This window comes from Caenorhabditis briggsae, assembly GCF_000004555.2.
Source record: "Caenorhabditis briggsae complete genome, chrV, whole genome shotgun sequence".
Taxonomy (NCBI): Eukaryota; Metazoa; Nematoda; class Chromadorea; order Rhabditida; family Rhabditidae; genus Caenorhabditis; species Caenorhabditis briggsae.
In genome coordinates, this window is record NC_013488.2 from 704,188 (window position 1) to 724,197 (window position 20,010).

At 38.5% G+C, this 20,010-nt stretch overlaps 4 protein-coding genes across 4 annotated transcripts; 2 read left to right on the forward strand and 2 right to left on the reverse strand.

The window, feature by feature from the left end:
- Window positions 1-852: 852 nt before the first annotated feature.
- Cbr-srp-7 lies at window positions 853-2,240 on the forward strand (the record flags this gene model as incomplete). The annotated part of the gene is made up of 5 exons (XM_002635065.2): window positions 853-1,130; window positions 1,183-1,361; window positions 1,437-1,759; window positions 1,807-1,962; window positions 2,076-2,240. 5 exons carry the CDS (start codon window positions 853-855, stop codon window positions 2,238-2,240), a joined length of 1,101 nt encoding a protein of 366 aa, XP_002635111.2.
- A 1,059-nt stretch (window positions 2,241-3,299) lies between these two features.
- On the forward strand, window positions 3,300-4,947 carry CBG11330 (the record flags this gene model as incomplete). Its single annotated transcript, XM_002635064.1, has 5 exons — window positions 3,300-3,386; window positions 3,437-3,898; window positions 3,944-4,060; window positions 4,107-4,237; window positions 4,827-4,947. The coding sequence occupies 5 exons, from the start codon at window positions 3,300-3,302 to the stop codon at window positions 4,945-4,947; spliced, it is 918 nt and encodes a 305-aa protein (XP_002635110.1).
- A 96-nt stretch (window positions 4,948-5,043) lies between these two features.
- On the reverse strand, window positions 5,044-13,640 carry CBG11328 (the record flags this gene model as incomplete). Its single annotated transcript, XM_045236534.1, has 16 exons — window positions 5,044-5,238; window positions 5,289-5,399; window positions 5,444-5,571; window positions 6,223-6,361; window positions 6,405-6,838; window positions 6,914-7,067; window positions 8,067-8,177; window positions 8,222-8,488; window positions 8,613-8,978; window positions 9,266-9,564; window positions 10,312-10,493; window positions 10,542-10,919; window positions 10,965-11,209; window positions 11,530-11,791; window positions 12,268-12,376; window positions 13,517-13,640. The coding sequence occupies 16 exons, from the start codon at window positions 13,638-13,640 to the stop codon at window positions 5,044-5,046; spliced, it is 3,504 nt and encodes a 1,167-aa protein (XP_045094562.1).
- Window positions 13,641-15,314: 1,674 nt separating this feature from the next.
- On the reverse strand, window positions 15,315-17,595 carry CBG11327 (the record flags this gene model as incomplete). The annotated part of the gene is made up of 8 exons (XM_002635061.1): window positions 15,315-15,459; window positions 15,509-15,686; window positions 15,750-15,858; window positions 15,904-16,335; window positions 16,382-16,600; window positions 16,652-16,891; window positions 16,935-17,154; window positions 17,492-17,595. The coding sequence occupies 8 exons, from the start codon at window positions 17,593-17,595 to the stop codon at window positions 15,315-15,317; spliced, it is 1,647 nt and encodes a 548-aa protein (XP_002635107.1).
- Between the last annotated feature and the right edge of the window lie 2,415 nt (window positions 17,596-20,010).

Sequence of the window (20,010 nt, forward strand, 5' to 3'; positions counted from 1 at the left end):
TAAAACAACAACTGTTGGGGCATGACGAATTAGAGGACACTACTGCGGCCAACACACGCTCTGTGATCGAAAAACCACCATTTAATCGATCCGGATTTGAAAGTTACTTCGGTTTATACACGTAGAGTAACCTGCTGTGTAGGTTAACATTCGAACCTAACGCTACGATTCATAACTCATTTTTGACCTTACTTTAGTCGACGTACCATAGGAAGAAACCTAAACTTATTTTCATTTGTTCAAAGTAAGGCTTTCATTCGGTCGGGAAATTTAGCCGACCGACCGAGCCGACCGACCGAAATGGAAGACTTATTTAAAAGCTGACCTTTTAAGTTGTCCGGCTGATTGGCCAAAATAAAGTATACAGGATAAAAGAGCGTCTTTTAAGACCTATGAAACCGTTTTAAAAATTAGCTTGAAAAACTTCTAAAGTGCTAAGATTTCAGTTTCAGTACCAAAAATCACATTTTCAGTGTAAATTCGGCAATTTTCAAGTTTGATTTTCTCGACTCCTAGGAGGTTTCAAGACTTGAAACTTAAAATTACTTGGAATTTCATATTTTCACTGCTTTCTCTGAAATGCGAACTACTTAAAAGATCCCCTTGTGAGTGTCTTTGAGATGGCTAATCTTCGTCACTTCCTTCCCTAGTGTAGCTACATAAAAACATTCAAAGACTATTACCCAACTAAAAGTTATCACATCCCTGATTAGTCACCCCTTCATCAGCGAACTTCGGTTGTTCTCAATGGTCAATATTTAACCTGCGCGACAGCTCTGACGCTCAATGGGTCACTCTCCTTTTACCAATTTTCTCTAACTTTCCTTTTCAACAAATTTTCTCCTTTCCAGCATGGCGCTCCTTCTCCAATCAGAGACCGACTTTGGTCTCGGACTTCTCCGCCAACAGAATCTCAATGAATCGCTCGTCTTCTCACCACTCTCCATTGCTCTCGCTCTCTCCCTGGTCCACGTGGCAGCCAACGGAGAGACACGGAATCAGATTCGGGAGGCACTTGTCAAGGGAGCCACTGATGAGGAATTGCAACAACACTTCGCCAACATCTCCGCTTCACTTTTAGGTGCAGAGAAAGGAACTCAAGTCAATATTGCCAACCATGTTTTCTCGAAGTAAGATTTTGAAAAAACGGATCAGGATACATAATTATGGGTTTTTTTCCAGCTCTGGATTCCCTATAAAACAAACTTATTTGGATGCTGTCAAGAAGTTGTACAACGCCGGAGCCACTTCACTCAACTTCGATGACAACGAAGCGTCTGCGGAGGCAATCAACAAGTTCGTTCGTGAGAATACTGGAGAGCACATCAAAGAGATCATCAGCTCGGATAGTATTACATCAGGTAGGCAATACCGAATTCGTGAATTTGCGCGTAATGTGTTTGCCGACGCAGTGTCATAAATTTTCAAATTTCCAGATCTCGTGGCAGTTCTCGCCAATGCCCTTTACTTCAAGGCTGACTGGCTGAACAAGTTCAAGAAGGAGTCGACATTCAAAAGAGAGTTCCATAGCTCAGCCGACTCCAAACGAGAAATCGATTTTTTGAATGCCGCCGCGGTTCACAGAAGCTACGCTGAGAACGACCAATTCCAAGTGCTCAGTCTCCCATACAAGGATGAGACCTTTGCTTTGACGATTTTCCTTCCAAAAACGAGATTCGGATTGGGAGAGGCCATGAAGACTTTGGACTCTGCCACTATCCAGCATTTGATGTCCAATGTTTCCGATGAGCTGGTTAATGTAAGTTTATCTTTCTGAATCTATAACACCCATCAAATTTTTTTCAGGTCAGAATTCCAAAATGGAAGATTGAAACCGAGCTGGGACTCAACGAAGCGCTTCAACACATTGGAATCAAGAAGGCCTTCGATCAATCGGCCGATTTGAGCAACTTGGCTGGGGGAATCTTTGTGTCGAAAGTGACGCACAAGGCGTTGATTGAGGTAAGAAAGCTTTTTGTCGTTCCTTGGGTCCCGTTTCGCATGTCTTACCCAGCTCTACACTAATTTTCCTATATAAAAATCCCTGTCCGTTTTCACTCACTTGTCTGTTCTAGGTCGATGAAGACGGAACGAAAGCCGCCGCAGCTACCACAATTTCGATATCTCTAAAATCCGCAATGCTCCCAATCGAAGAGCCAAAAGATTTCATTGCCGATCACCCGTTCCTCTTCGTCCTCTCCCAAAACAATCACCCACTTTTTGTCGGTCTTCATCATTAGATTTTTAAGAGCCAAGCGAGCGATTTGTATATTTTTTTCTCTAATCTTCATTCATGAGGATGAGTTGTCTAATATTGTAAAAATGATGTGATTTTTTTTCTGCGAAAATAAATTAATGTATTAAGATCAAAACTATAGGACGTTCTAAAATACAGGTCGACGAAGCCGGAACAACTGCAGCAGCGGTGACGGTTGTGATGATGTCAAGGAAATCGGCTCTTCGTCCAGCTGGAAATCCGATTGACTTCGAAGCAGATCACCCATTCCTCTTTGTCCTCTCCCAGAACAAACATCCATTGTTCATCGGAATCCGCCATTAAGCAGCTTCCTTGTGTGGTGTGCAGAACCTTATAATTGAAGTACGAAATAAAGCATGTTTCCTTTGAAAATTATAAATTTTATGACACAAAGTTCAGTCATTTCAAGTTGAGAATTTGAGGTCGACGAAGATGGAACAACTGCGGCGGCGGCGACTGTCGCGTTGTTGAAATATGTTTCAAGATTGCGGCTGACAAAGAAACCTATTGTTTTTGAAGCAAATCACCCATTCCTTTTTGTTCTCTCCCAAAACAAGCATACAATTTTCCTAGGAATTCACTATTGAAACTATTTTGTGCCATACCAATAATGAAGCATGATATCTATGTAAAACCACCGCAGCAGCAGCCTTCTTTTTTACCAACAGTCACCAATGTTCATGGGAGTTTTGCTTGTGCAAAAAATCGGAGCTGTGCCCACTTTTTAGGTTACTGTAGTTGTTGTTGTAGAACCTTCGGTTACTCGCCTACAGCTCCTATTTTTTGTACCATAAAAAGCGTTTCAATTCTATAAACTATTTTATGTAACTATTATGCAAGCCATTTCAAAAAATGAAGACATGCCATACCAGTTTCGGTGGACTTTTGCGGAAGATCCCAATCTAAATCTTCTCATTTATTCCCGAGATTTCTATCCGTTGTGTATGATGAAAACCATCCAGTTCCGATTCATCTGAACGGAACAAGAATCTGCCAAAGTCGAGAAAAAAAAGTATTCATTCACTCTTTTTTTCCCCCGGAGATGGGTCTACATTATTCGGTTCATACTGTTATTCTTTTTGTGATTTTCGGAGGAAATGTTCTTTTGAAACGAAACTTTGATACAAGAGTAAGTTGATTTATAGTTCAGGCAGATTCTCTGGATTATTTTGGTTCTAGGACAACGTGGACGGTCTCCACCGTTCTGCAGAATGTGTGCAAGAGACCATAGAACCCCTGATGGTGGGAAATCTTTGGCAGTTTTGGGATCGATTTCCGTATGTAGTCAACAAATGTTCTCCGTCTCTGAAGGATGTCAAACTCGGAGAATTCCCAAATTCTGACGAATTGAAGTATCATTTTCTTCCTCTTCGAAAACTTCCAAACTGCACAATAATATCTCTTGGAATAGGAAAAGATGTCAAAGCAGAGAAGAAGATGAAAAGTGTGATGCGAGATTGTAACTTTTTTGGCGCGGATCCGGTTGAGGAGGATAACAATGAGCTATTCTCCGATTTCGGAAAATTCTTCAACATGGCCGTTGGGGATCGAAATGGAAGTTTCCGGTCGTACGTTCTGGAGGAGATCTATCGATACCAAGAGGTGTTAACTATAGACTTGGCTACTTTTATTAGAAATAATGTGAGTTAAAAAAAAAGACTACAACATCTTATTTAAATGATCTAGGTCAAACAGCAAACTATAGACCAACTAATGGTAGATATTGAGCACGCAGAGTACCCAGTGTTCCCATTTATAGAGGAGCAAGGACAGTTGGAGGAGTGGGGGATCAATGTTTGTCAGGTACCTAGGTATTTTAATTTGAAAAAATAACAACTATTTTTTCCAGATCAATATCGAAATTCACAGTCCGACTGATGAGGATCGTGAGACTTTCGCAAGCTTCATCCGGAAGAATTTTATAACTCATCAGTGGATTTTTGTCAATTCGGAAATCCATGAATTCTTCAAGCATATCAGGTAAGATTTATAAAATTTGAAGGTGGACATCAACCGAAAACTTTTTCTGCATCAAAATGTTCAAAAAGCTTGTCTGCGTCTCAGCCGTAAAACCTGTTATAGAAGGGCTTTCGTCCTGTCAAGTTCAAGCTCAATTATCTCGATTCCCATGCAAGATATCAAAAATGTGTCAACTGACGAAAAACTTCTGATATTATGATAAACAATGAAAATTTTTGGGAAAAATGGCCGGAAAAATAGAAGGACCCCTTTAATTGAAGGGTCCCTGTAATAGAAGGGCCCTCCGGAGGTACCTTGGAAAAATAGAACGACCGACCCTTCTAATACAGCTTTTATGGTATTTTTCTAATATTATTATAACGTTAAAAATCAAAAAGCGGCGGCTGGACGCCTTTTAAAAACACTGTCGACCACTTCAAAGAAAGCCGGCCCGCCGCCCTGTCCGCAACTTTTTAAAACAAAAATTTCACTTTTGACGGCCGTTTTCTGGGGATTTTGGAATTTTTTTTGTGATAATATTAGGACACTACATAACTTTCAAATCATTTTAGTGTCCCTCAACTCAAAGTTAAACCTTTCAATGTTTCAGACTTTTCATGGTGAACGGCAGGAATCGAGAATGTCTGAAGCGATACTTCCTGACAGACAGCAAACCACGGTCAACGAGAAAAACGAGGGAGATTCATATCGAGGATCACCTATTTCAGTGAAGCGGAATCATAAGAATATTAGGATCTCTGTTATAGGATATAAAATGTTTCGAAAATAATAAAATAAATTTATAAGAACAAAATAAAAAAGACTGCTTAAAATACAGTAATCCGACCCATTCCAGGAGTTGCCATTGTTGTGGATCTTTTCCTCACTGAAACCGTTCCAACAACGGATTCTGATACATCCCAGAATATAAAAATCTGAAGGTACTCTCTTCGAATTTTGCGATTTGTTGCCACTATGGTGAGGCTGTTGAAAGAGACCAGGAATATGAGAAAAATTCGGCTCTGAAAATTCAAAAATTCGAACAAAGGCTATAAATTTCGAAAGTGTCTACCAATTCATTTGAAAGTTTCGAATCTCCTGAAAACTGAAACATCATATCCAAATTGAACATTGAGACGAGGATATTCGGGAAAATGTGAAGAGTGGTGATAAGGAGAAGACTCTGAAAATTCCAGCTGCAAGGGGTATTTTAAAAATCTTACCTACTCTATCATAAGAAAACTTGTATGCCTTCAGACGATAAATAGTTGCAATGCTTGTACCAATTCCGAGAATAGTATCGGTTATAGTCAAAGATATAATGATAGTTCGATGAAGATTGAATGAAAGGAGGCCTGGAATGTTTTGAATTATTTAGAACGCCCTCAATTTTTTCTATTTTTCTGGTAATCAGATCTGTGGAAGAGAAACGTCGGTGGCCGTTACCGAAGGTCCCACAAAGACAACTACAGTAACCCAAATTTTTTTTCCGGTTTATTATCTCGATTTCTTTTTTGGAAAAAATAACATATTGTCGGATTAAAAAAAGCGACACCTGAAAATCTCGGAGACGGCGCTCGTGTCGATTTACGACGGGGCGGAGCGAAAACGGATACTGTAGATAACAAATTTATTTATGTGAATTTAGTGAGATTTTCTGAACAAAATTTTGATTTCTTGGTATAAAAATGATCGCCAGCATCTCTAGAATCTATTTTTCAACAAAAAACTAAACTTAAACGCGAAAGTAGCTCGAACGAGCCGAAATTCTGAATTATTACGTTTTTGCCGCACTTTTTCGTAGATCAAAAAAAGCAAACGTTTTCAAATTCTCAGGTGTCACTTTTTTTAATTCGACAATAAAACGCGAAAAAGCAGTGAAACAAGAAAATAAATACGGGAATTAAACGCTTGTTCAGGTTACTGCAGTTGTCGCTGTGGGACCTTCGGCCACGGCCACCGACCTTTCTCTTCCAAAGTTCCTATTTTTCGTGCCAAAATAATACCTGTTTTTGAGTATTGAGCTTGTGTTCCCCAATCCATAAACAAATAAATAAACATGACGATTCCACCAGGTAGTGTGAAAACAAACGAGACTACCGTAATCCCAACGAAGTATTTTTTGATCGAGGATTCATCGAAAAACTGAAGAAAAGATTCTTCAATATTCACCATTTTAAAAACTCACATTATTATACCAAACACAAGTCGCTGAGAATCGATTTGCAGACAATAAAATATTGGCCAAATGGTTGAAAAACACTCCATAATAGGAAATTACCACGAAACATACAAAAATGAATCTTGGCAATAGTTGAGTGTAATGAATAAATTCCGATGAGAGCATTGAGAGACAATAGACTACATCGGATATTCCCGCGAGATAGAAAATAAGGAAAAATCCACTGGATCTTCTGGTTTTTCGGATAACGATAAGGACAAGAAAGTAATGAAATGTGACAGGAATACAGTAGAATAACAGGTAGAATGGATTGAAAAGTCTCCAAGTTTCAAAGTGAAAATTATTGACTGGAAGAGCAGGAGCTTTGGTAGTGGCACGGAACATTCGGGAAAAAAAGAAGAAAAGGGAACACGAAGAAGCGGATCTTGTTCTTCTAAAACCTATAATTATAATCCTGGTTGTTAGGGTCTCATCCTATTTTTTTACCTATCAAAATACAGTAACCTTATCCGTACTTTCAATTTTAATGCTAGAAAGCGGAACTGTCCTGCTCGAACAAATTCTCTTCCAAAAGAATAGCAATCGGAAGTACTCTTGACGAATCTGACGATTGGTGCAGACGATGGTCAAGCTGTTGAATGACACCAAAAAAACAAGGAACATTCGACTCTGAAAAGAGTTATCGGAATCATGAAATGTATAGAAAATTAGGTGGCGATTCAAAGTTTTCTTTCAAATTTGAGTTGAATGGAAAAGTTCAAAACAAACATGAATCACTTTTGTTGACTTTTTTATCTACGTTTTTTTTGAAAATCCCAAATTTCGAAAAAAAATGTTTGAACGTTCGAACCACTAAACTGCTCTAGGCCATTTTAGCATTAGAACCTAACTTTTGCAATTTGAGTTTTCTAGGCCACCATGTTGAATGACCTACAAATTTCCTGGTATTCTCCTGATAGGTTTCCTACACTATTAAACCATACTTGCAAAATCAGGGCCTCGCCCGCGGGCCTGGCCGGGCCGAAAATTTCCAGGGCCCGGCCCCAGGCCCGGGCCCGTGACTCATCGGCCTGGCCCGGGTTCTCCTTGAAAAATTTTTTGAAATTTCAAAAAATTTTCACAATTTCTTTGTAAAAAAAACAATTTTTTATGGGCACTCTTTTCTTGAAAAATTTTTACTTGACAGAAAAATCGTCCATTTTTTTTCTGTTGACCCCAAAAAACTTTTTGAATTCACGAAAAATTTTTTTCTGAAAACCCAAGCCGAGACGGGGCGGGGCGGGCCCTGAAAATTCTGAAAAAAGTCCGGCCCGGCCCGTTGCAAGTATGATTTAAACGATGTTGCCTAGAAAACTCATCCTGAGAAAGTTAGGCCACCATGCTAAAATAGCGTAAAAACCAGGCCAAATGAATATCAGGCTATCAGACTATCGCCCATAAAAACTGGTGGTCTAGAAAACTCAACTTGCCAAAGTTAGGCCACCATGTTAAATGGCCTAGAAAATACATCAGGTGCATGTTAGACCGTTTCTGGACCATCACCTACGGTCGCCTAGGAAATCATGTTGGGAAAGTTAGGTCACTATGCTCCTCACATGAAACCAGAATTTGTGAGTCACACTTTTCGAAAAAAAATCCCACACTGCTCTGAATCTTTTTTATCCTCACCAGCTCATTCATATATTGAGAATCTCCGGTGTATTGGAAAATCATATCCAGATTGAACATACTGACGAAAGCATCCGGGAAAATGTGAAGAGTAGTTACAAGAAGAAGGCTCTAGACGAAAACAAATCATTTTGAAAACAAGCTTTGATTCTCACCTTATCATAGCTGATTTTGTACTTTCTCAAGCGATACATAGTGCTTAAACTTGTCACACATCCAACTAACCCATCACTTATCATCATTGTGATTATAATGGTTCGATGGGTGTTGAAAGATTCAAGGCCAGTTTTTCCGTATTGGACAGCTAGACCGTAATCCTTGAAGAGATAAATGAACATTAGAACACCTCCTGGTAAAGTGCATATCAGGGTAATTATTGAGATGATGTATAAGTAGACTTTGATGCAGGAATGAGAAAAGTACTGAAAAAGAAATTCTCTAATAGACATCTACCCAACTTTGAGCCCAATTATCTTGGTGCTTTCGAAAGATATCAAGAATGTGTCAACTAATAAAATTTTTATCATAATATCACCAATATTTTACCGTATTATACCAAACACATGTCGCGCATAATCTGTTCACCGATAGTAATCCATTGGACAGCAAATTGAAAAACACTCCGTAATACGAGAGGACCACACAGCACACAAAACCGAACGGAGATAAAAACTGTGTATAATGCAGAAGTTCACATCCCAGCATCGCAAAACAGTAAGCCACATCAAACACTCCAAGAATCGCAAAAATGTACAAAAAAGAATTTGACTCTCGAAAGTTGGAAACGGCTTTAAGCACAAGGATGTAATGAATGGTGACTGGAATGACGAAGAGAAGATACAAGGGATCAAACAGTCGCCAGGTGACAAAATGGAAATTATTGACTTTTTCGGTGGTTGTTGGGATAGGCATCTGGCAATGAAGGGAGATTTGCGTAGGAGCTAAAGGAAAAGAAAGACACCTATAATTATTTTTGATCCATTTCGTGTTTTTGTTTTCTGGTCCCTTTTTGTTTTAAAATCGATGGGAAATATATTTTTGGTATCAAATTTTGTGTAAGTTTGGGTCGTTGGTTATCAACTGAGCGAAATTTAAAAAAAAATTATTCTTCAATATCAAAAAATAACAATGAAAAATGAAATGAATATGAGTGGAAAGACATAAAATGAGACAAAAAAGTTGAACGTTTTTGAATCTACCTCGTTGTGAAAAATCATGGTTTTCGAAGAAAAAACCTTCTTGATAGAGGGGCGAAGAAATGTACAGAAATTGAGATCGATTGAAATTATCAAATTGGAAAAATAATAGAATTGTACTGTTGAAGAGGTGTATGTCAGCAGAATGGAACAGACGATGCCGTGATGGACACTTTTTTGACGATAGGGATTTCTTTTTCTGAAATTGGATACATTTTTTGCAGTTTGAAGTTTTGATCGTGGTGAACTATTGTTGAAGCAGTTGTGATGTTTGAATATTAAGCAAAAAGCGATTTTATATTCTGAAAAACATTACTTTGTGCATATAATAATACACACTATTTACAGGGTTCCAAAAAGCCTAGCCAGAAATTGCGCCCCAGCGAACCTAAAGTTATCTAGGGCGCGTTTTCTTACCAAGCCTTTTGGACTACGTGCGGTTTGAGCTCAATTATCGGTTCTTATAAAATATATCAAAAATTTGTCAACTAATAAAATGTAGCTGATAATATGATAAAAATTTTGAAAGTTGACCAATTTTTTATATATCTCATAGGAAACGAGATAATTGAGCTTAAAGTGCACATATAGGGTGGGCTTCTACTAGAGCTACTACGGCAAGTGTTCTCTCCATTTCAGCTAATCAGTGGGTCTACTTTTTGCTGGTGTGATAAAGTTAACATATCGTAATGGATGCACATGCTGATATTTTAAAAACCTCAAAAATCAAACAAAACCTCTTTAGTGTTTCCAGTGGTGTCTTGATTCTGGTTTTCAAATTATTTTTGAAAAATATTTTTGAAAAAAAAAAGTAACTTTCGAAGTTTTCTATTTTAGTTTTTGAGGACACCTTACTGCCAAGTTTAAGCTGAATTATCTCGGCTTCTATGCAAGATATCAGAAATATGTCAACTGATAAAATGTTTCTGATATCACGATGAAAGTTTTATCAGTTGACCACTTTTTCATATCTTTCATTTCAAGATAAATTGGCTCAAGTTAGGGAACCCTTCTATTACAGGTTTTTCAACAAATCTCCAAATACTCACTTTCAGGCGACCTGCTCATTTTACTCCTTGAATGTGCCCCATGCCCATGGTCCGAAGATTTCCTCCGATGATGTTTCTCTTTATAAAACACGGCAACTTCATCATACTGATCCCCGCTATCCACACTTCGGTTCTTCGTCAATGAAGGTCGACGTGCAGTGGTTGGCGTTTTTTGAGGTTCTCTGAAAATTTTGTCGAATCTCGTTAAATATTTTTCTCGTGAATCTCACCTCGTGCTTTCAGTTACTCTTAACTTTGCATGCCGCTTCGGCATACTTGGTGAATCCTTGGATTCTGGATGATGAAGATGTTCCTTATGATGATGTTCTTTTGTTGAAGACATTCTTCTCAAGTCCTCCTCCATTCTACTCGTCCCTTCTGACGCTGTCTTTTTTACTGATCTTGGTTGTTGTTTTGAGTCCTTTTTAACAGGGGTTTCAGAGACTCCACGACTCACTCGATGAGATCCTGTTGAGGTGTTCGAACCTCTTCTTTCTTCAGATTTCGAAGAACTTCTGTTCAGCTTATGAACTACTTTTGAAGGTGAGGGTTCTTTGATTTCATCTTCAGGGATCGGACTCAATGGAGGAGTCTCCAAAGATTCGATTCTGGAATAATTCAATATTTGTTGGACGAAACTTCGAAAGACTCACCTAGCCAATTCAACTGCATCTTTTTTGAATCCGAATCCAAATCCAGCTTCTACATCTGTGTTCCATTGTACATGATATCCTTTATTCTTGATTTCTTTTTTCGGACGATCATATTGTCCTTTGTATTGCTGGAAGCCTCCTCCCCAACTAGTTGTTCTCCATAATCCGTTTTCTTTGGCTATCCGAACTCGCTCACTGCAGCGTTCGAATGCTGATTCTCGTCGACGACGGTTGTCTTCGATGTCCTAAAAATGTCAGATTCAATTTTTCCAAGAATCACATGTCCCATTTTCCCTGGTCCCCTCTCACTCCAGTTAACTCATCTGAAATGTGTGTTCATCAGCTCAAAAGAAAAACAAGAGCGTTTGGAGATCAAATGGAGTCGCAACGATAAAGAAAAACGAGACTCACAGCCAAGTATAAGCTACATCGGATCACCGAGGAAAACAAATAGCTTTGTAATGCGGCGAGCACTAGTAGTAGACCAGCCAGCCACTACGTTCGAACATTGATTGGATCTGCAAAGGATGCTTGTTTCAGAGAATCGGCAGATTGATTGGCTCACCATGAACGTCCTATGATGAACTATCAAATCTCCATAGAAATAGGAGAACGCATAAAGGATGAAATATCCAACGGAGAATAGAAGGAAGATGGCTTGTACTACGATATGTGGAAGGATTAGGCAGGAAGTGTCACTGGCCACACCGAAAAATAGACAGAGCACAGAGAATAGAATAAGAATCATCATTAGGATGACGACGTAGTCGAATATCAGGGTGACGTTGAAATGGTTGAATTGGTAGATGAGACAGTCGCGGAAGATGCTGAAAAAGTTTATTTTTAAGGTGGGGAGGAAATGATTGCCTCGAAGTTTTGTTCAAATACAGGGTGGCGCATAAATACCCGGTCTCAAGTTTGCACTAGTATAAAATTTAAGTAAAGCGTTGTACTGAGATCAAATTTGGTATGCGAAAATTCAATTAATTCATCAGTAAACCTGCCAGGTTTCAGATTATTTGATCACCTTTGCGCTGAGTTATCACTTGTCAAAGTAGATTCATCTCATGGAAATCACCACATCGAGCCGTCCATCTTTAGACCATTATAACAATTCCTAGACTTGAGGGATCGATTTGAAAATTTCAGTAGCTTTGAATCAAACGTAAAATTATATTTCTACAAATTTTCGTGCTCCCAAGATATTTATGTCTCAAGATATACCCGTTTTTATCAGTTTGGGTAATAGTGCGCCAAACTGAAATCTTTTGTCCCCCTCCTCCTTAAAGATTTAAATTTTTACTTTTTGGCACATGACGATGAATGTTGATTCTTCCAAAGAACTTGTTGCACAGCCCCAATAAGCACCGAAACCGCTATAATCGCTTCGACGACTCCCAGAAATGCGGCACCTGTAATAAACGCATTGCGATTTTGTGTAATAATCAATTTGTTAGGTCACAGAGACAGCCGTGGTGTTCTTAAGTGTGAACCGAGTGCAAATGGGATTTTCATTTGAAGATCGAAGGATCCTAGATTTATAGGTTCATCGGAAATTGAATTTTGTTTTTTGATCTTGGAAAGAAAAAAGAAAAGACCAGAGTCTTTTACAACTTTTACTATTGTTTTACGAGCAGTTTGGGCCCTCTTTCGTTCAAAAAATTGAGTCAAAAAAGTACTAAAAGTGATTCCAAGAAATAAAAATGAGCAGTTCACAAAATAATAAAATTTTTGGGTTATAAAAAATCAGTTTTTTCAAAAAGATCGTATGAACATTAAAATAAAAAGTCAATGGTTAAAGCTCAAGATCTTCAGGGATTTAAGGTGCCAAGATATGGTCAAACTCATTCTTGAAAATGAACTAAATCTGTGTCCTGGCGGGCCTTGTCATAGTTTCTTTTATAATTGCTATTTTCAAACGAAATTAATTGAAAATGATAGAACTCAACGAGTACTATAAAATGTTATTAATTGAATTACTGTATCTTGTCTTTGAACAAAGTTACAAGACAAAAACAAACTGAGCTACGTCGCAAACTGAGCTACGCGGGCCTTCGCGGGCCCTGCCATAGTTTCTTCCAGAATCAATACTTTTGAATTATCTAAATTGGCTATGATAGAACTTGTTCTACAAAACGATACTATTTGAAAAATCTATTTTGTCTATGAACAAAGTTACAAAGCCATAAAGTTGTGACCGCGTAGCTCAGACTGTTTTTGGCTTATAACTTTGTTTAAAGACAAGATGCAGTAATCCAATTAATATCATTTTGTAGTACTCGTTGAGTTCTATCATTTCCAATTAACTATGGCAGGGCAAAATTTTTTCAAGGATCTGATGAACATGAAAATAAGGAATCAATGGTTAAAGCTCAGGATCTTCATAGATGGTCAAACTTCAAAACACAAACTTTCCCCATTACTCTATTCTACCCTTCAGGTCACATTTTGACCTTTGACACAATTTCAAAATAAGCTCAACAGCACAACCTGTTCTCCTTCACCTGTCACATATATTTCTCAAAATTTGAGCATCTTTTTTTCTGACTCACCCAGCTTTATGTGGCACATGTTGCAACAAGTTCGGTTGAAGTTCTTCTGCCGAACCGCTAATTGGGCCGCCTCGGCCACATTGGCCGGTTTTGTCGGGTTCACCGAACCGAGCCGTTCCACCATTTTGGATCAGGAATCTTGGAATGACAATCAAAACCAAGAGGAGGTGGCTAGTTTCATTTGTGATTTGTTTTTTTTTTAATTTTCGAATGAAAACAGAATCGGAGAGGAGTACTGTATCTAAAAATTCAAGATCCGTCTTATACTTCAAAGAAAAAAAGGAGGATAAACATAAAAATAACAAAAGGCCAAAAAGTCAAGGTAGAAAAGCGAGAGTGGTGACTCCCAGATTTTATCACATAATCATCTCTCGATATCTGGGTGCTGGGATCTCGTTGAGAGAGATCTCTCTGGGTTTGCTCTAATGTTACGTTGTCTAAACTCTCTTCAAATCACACACTCTTTATGCTCAACGGACCCTGATGACAAAGAGATGAGAGGAGGGGGGACTCAGGCTTCGACACATGTGACAAACGGTGGGGCGGTAGGATTTCGAGAGTGGAAAAGTAGGTGAGAAGTGAATCGAGTGAGAGAGAAAGAGAGGATGAAAGGAAGAAGAAGATGATATCAAGAAGAGACAGAACACAACTTCTCAAGACAAGTTCATCTCTATTAGCAAGGGGGGGGGGGTTGGGAAAGAGTTAGTGATATGAGAAATCCCTGGTACCTCCGGCTCATCGTAATCAAATGTTTTATCGCCGCAAGGTGCTCTCCGGGAGAGAAGAAGAGCATAATGCAAGTCAAGAGCAAGTCAAATGGGTCTGGTTTGGGTTACACGGATCAGAGGTTGTTGTCTGGGGATCTATTGACGTGACACTACTCATGATTTGTGAGATTTTGGAAGTCTCATGGATCACACTAGAAGGGAGTGTCTATATTGTTCTAGGCAGATAGGATAGGGTTTCAGGTGCGAGTTCTGTGAGCATGGTTTTTGTTTTTCGGGATTTTTCGTTCTTGATTTTTTTCTGGTTTCTGAAAAAAATTATACTGCAAATGTACCCTGCTTTCACAGCTTTTTCAGAACTTTTGAATAATTTTTAAGTTATTTTTCATACCAGAAAACCTGACTACCAATGCTTTAATGAAAACCCGTCCCAGCACTTTGAGCTCAATTATGCTAGTTGCTATAATAGGTATCAAGAGAATTGGTGAAACGATAAAATGTAATATTTAGATAAGTAATTTATCAGTTGACTACTTTTTGATATTTTTCAAAAGAACCAAGATAATTGAGCTCAAAGTAGGCAAACAGGGTCCCGTAAATGCGCCAAGCCAACTCAAACCGTCAACTTTGAGCTCAATTATCTCGGTTTTTCTAAAAGATATCAGAAATTTGTTAACAGATAAAACATTAGTGATATTATGATAAACAATTTATCAGTTGACCACTTTTTGATATCTTTCAAATGGACCGAGATAAGTGAGCTCAAAACGGACGTACACGATGACGCAAGTGATGATAGAAGCCTATCGGAACCGTCAACTTTAAGGTCACTTATCTCGCTTCCTTCGAAAAGCATAAAAATTTTGTCAACTGATAAATTGTTTATCATGATACCATCAATATTTTATCAGTTGACAAAATTTTGATATCTTTCACAGAAAACAGATAATTAAACTCAAAGTTGACGGTTTGGCTGAGCTTCTATTAAAGAAGGACACAGTTTTTGTAAAAAATTGAAATACTCTTTATTCAAAATCAAATAAAAACACAAAAGTTATTTTTTTGAGATTTTTCTACAACAGAAGATGTCCCCAAGTGTGATCCTTGCTATTCTTCAGATCCTTCAATGTCACCTCGATTCCCTTCTTGAAAATCTCAGCAAACTGGGATGCTGCTTGAGATGGACCACCAGCTGCTACAGCGATCACTCGATCTTTTCTGAATTTGAATTATTTTCTTTAAATTTATAATTTTAATTACAACTCACTTCAAGAAATATCTCACAAAACTGCCAGTTTCTGGATCCCCATTAGTATACTCTTTAGTGTAACCTTGACTGCATCCGGAGAATTTCAAACCGAACGCAAAGAAGAACAAGGTCCAAAAGTATGGAACAATTGGTCCGGGTTGCGGTTTTCCGACAATGGTGTAACCAAGATATTGTCCTGAAAATGTAAAATGTATGATTTCTAGAAATCTAGAAAGTCCTCGAAAGTTCTAAAACTTACCATGAGTCTGAGCAGTTTGGAAGTGCTGAATATTGATACTTTCGATGTCCCATTGTGGCAGTGGAGCTGTAACAGCATCACCCATAGCAAATACGTAGCTGATATTTGTCTGAAATATTTGAATCATATCATTCTGAGAAACTTCTATACTCACTCTAAACTTCTCATCTACTTCGATGAATCCTCGACTATCCAATTTGATTCCAGATCCTGCCAAGAACTCCGTGGCTGGTGTGACTCCGATTCCACAAACCAAAAGATCAACATCCAATTCCTTTCCGTCTTGAAGAATCACTTTCGACACTTCTCCTTGCTCGTTGCCACGTAGAGCAACCACTCCAGAAGAGAGCTCGAATCGGACACCTTTCTCCTCGAACTTCAGACGAATACCCTTCCCGATGTCTGATCCGAAAACTGGAAGAGGTTCTGGGCTATTGGAGATTACGGTGACAGATGCGGCTTTTTCAGCCAAAGAAGATGCCACTTCCATTCCGATGAATGAAGATCCAACACAGACGACGTGCTTTCCAGGGTGAAGATCAGCAATGTGGTTGGCTTCTTCCACTTTCCGCAAGTAACAGATATTCTGAAAATTTTCTGTGTGTCTGTATATCCAGATATCTGATTCTTACTCTGAGATCTGATCCTGGGACCTGAAGCTTTCTAACATTTCCTCCAGTTGCAATGATTAATTTCGAATATAAAACGAAGTCTCCATTGGACAAATGAACTTCTCTCTTATTCGGATTCACAGAAACCACTGACGTCTTCAGTTGGAACTTGACATTTCTCTCCTCATAAAATGCATCGTCTTTTCTCATTCGGATGTTCTCTCCAGTGGCGGATGGGTTCTGGAAAAAAACTTTTCTTAATTTGAACTATTACTTTCAAAAATATTATACCTTCGAGAGCAAAACTCTGTCATATGGTGGGAAGGATTCCTCGGAGATCACAAGAATCGGAGTGATCAATCCATTCAATCTAGAGTGTTCAATGAATGTGGCAGTGGCGACTCCACCTCCAATCACCACCACTGGCCGATCATTGCATTCTTTCATTTTTGGAAGGTGGCGGATTTTACGGTCTGATCCTAGCTTCTTTTCGGTTGTCTTGATCACAATGTCTCCATTGTTCACAGACACCTGAAACTGAAAGATTTCGATCTAAACTTCCTTAGAATCATACCGAGTAGGAATGAAGACTATCGAATCCCGGATAATCTTCGATGTCTCCAGAACGAACGTTGAAGCAGGCTCCGTGGAGTGGACAACGGATTCTTCCTTTGGCGTAAGTTCCGCTTTCCAGAGAAAAGTTGTAGTGGGTGCAAAGGCCGTTGATTGCGAATAGTTTACCATCATCGTTGATGACAAGGATCTTGCGACCGCGGACCTCGAAGGTTTTCTTGCTGGAGACGATTTAGTTTAGGAAATTTGATCTACGCAATAATGGATCCCAGCCTATACTTTGACCTAAATTATCTCAGACCCCATGAGAGGTATCAAAAATTTGTCAACTGATAAAATATCGGTGAATTATGATAAATAATTTATCAGTTGATCAATTTTCAAAATCTTTCACAGAAACCGAGATATTCGGCTCAAAGGGGACAGTGGGCTTCTTTTAGAGCAAATACGGTATGCCTTTCTTACAATTAGAAGTCGTGATTCTCGAAACGAACAACTTTTATAATCCTATTCTAATTTCGAATATCTCAACCCAATATTTTTTTCATACTAACTTACGTTCCTGGTGGAACATCTTCCAACTTTCCTAAAACCTCTTCCACAATTGGCGAATCATCTCCGTCGCATTCTGGCTCATTAGGCTTATAATCACAGAGCGTCATCTTCTCTCCTGAAACCAAAATTCTATGACTGGACGTGACAAAAGCCCGTATTTTATGAGAAAATTTTTAAGTTAAAATCATGAAAGAATGATAAATAAATAAACTATGTCTCCTTCTCGTTATCAGTGAGAGAGAGAGTCTATGAACGATGAAAGTTAAAAGAGAGCAGGAATGGAATTGTATAGTTTTGAAGACGAAAAAGATTTTCTAGGAGGATCCATGGAAACCAATTGTGAGAGGAGATGCTCGAAAAAGCAACACAAGAAAGCACACTTGTTAGGATGGTAAAGTCTCTATTTGCTGGGGGTGGCGAAAGGATGGAAATGCTGACAAATGCCCCTGACACTGGCATGTATATTGTATTCTTGGTAAGAAAAAAAAGTGTGAAAAAGAAAGAAGAGGAGAGGAAGAGGAAGAGGTCATGATGACTTGGAAGAAGGGAATAATAATAATAGGGTAGGGAAAAATCCACCACTGCGGAGAGATGTGGAAGCCTTGGAAATCCGAAATTTGTTCCGGTTTTTGCTATAGTTTTTTTTAACAACTTTGCAGAAAAAATTCCTAGTCAAACTTTATTAAACTCATCTTCACTAGATTCAGTTGAGCACCCACGTCGTCGTCATGTGCCAAAAATCAACAGTTTTGAATTCTAAAGAAGGGGGGCAGGAGATTCCAGAGTGACGCACAATTACCAGGACTGCTAGAAACGAACGGGTATAACTTTAGACATAGAAGAAGCACGAAAATTGGGAAGCACGAAAATTGGGAAGCGAGATACAATTTTTCGTCTGATTCAAAGCTACTGAAATTTCCAAAGCGATTCCTCAACTCTAGATAATGTTATGATTGTCTAAAGATGAACGGCGTAATGGGATTCTCATGAGATGAAGCAAGCGATAACTCAGCTCGAAGTTGATCAAATAATTTGAAACTTGGCCAGTTTATGAATCAAATATTTGAGTTTAGTGCTGTTCAATTTTTAGCCCGGTACAACGCTATAATCGAAAAAAAGCGAAACAACACACTAGAGTTTCAAGGGTAAAACGAAGTAAACAAGAATATCTTGGACGAAACTTGATCCGTTGGACCGCTCATTGAGACTATCACAAAGAGCAAAAAGTATCTCGAATAGTAAGGTTTCAAGGAAATTACTTTTAAAATTTTCAAAAACTACACTTATTCTGGTTTTATGGTTATAGGAAGTTATATTATTGTCAAAGCAATTCACGACCTAGCACACTGACTGGAAAACAAAAACATTTCTTCCATTTTAGTTTCACTAATAGAAATGGACACTAAAGGGAAACCTTTTCCGATAGAAATAGTGGAGAGTGTTAGACAGTTGGAGAAACCCTCTAGAACGGGGCGCAACCTCACACACAAATAACAACAAATTTGGGAGAAGAAATAGAGAGAAAAGCGAGTGGTGAAGAGAGATCGGAGAGAATCAAAGAACATTTGTAAAGAGAAAAAGAGAAAGATGAATATGAACGGAAGGGAAGTGAACTATAGAAAAATTAAACGCTTAGTACTTCCGTAGGTAAATGTGAGGTAATAAAAGTGATTGGGGAATAATGGGTGGTTCGAGAGAGTGATTTATTGACTACAGATACAGATGTTCGGGTCGATAGCCGTGAAAAAAGGAAATAGAGAATAGGTTTTGGTGAGCTTCTTTTAAATTCTGGTTTTCAAAGAAAAACGGATAGAAGCCAAAAATTGCTCTCCTAGAAAATGCAGAAGGAATCGTTCACCTGTTTGTTTTTGGGCGGCGCAATACGTGGCAAAGCTTGTTTACTAATTCAAACTGTTTTCTTACAAAAGTATATGTAGCTCACGTTACAGTTAAGGTCCAATTTTCTGGTTTCAGATTCTTCAATCGATTCAGCTTGGATACACAGGTTGGCACAATTTCGACCGGATTGAAATTTGTACTAGCTTAAAGTTTGAGTGAAGCATTTAACTTTGAGTGTACAAATTTGAATAATTCATCAGTATACAGGCCAAGTTTTTAATTATTTGAAAAACTTGGAGCTGAGTTATAGCTTGTCAAAGGTGCTTCTTCTCATGAAAATCACAACGGCGTGTAAGAAAATTACGTCACTGATCTTTAAATAATCAAAACGATACCTGGACTTGAGGAATCGCTTTGAAATTTCAGTAGCTTGGAATCAAACAGAAAATTATATTTCTACCAATTTTCGTGCTTCCAAGATACTTATGTCTGATGATATACCCATTTTTATCAGCCCGGGTAATTGTGCGCCAATTTTACCTAGGTCAAAAATAGGTCAAAATTGTCATCACACGGCTACAATATAAACCATAAAAAGTTCAACTTCTATCATTCCAACCATGATTCCTGAACCTTCTCTTCACCTGAACTTCGATCCCTCATAAGTTATTGGTCAAAACCTC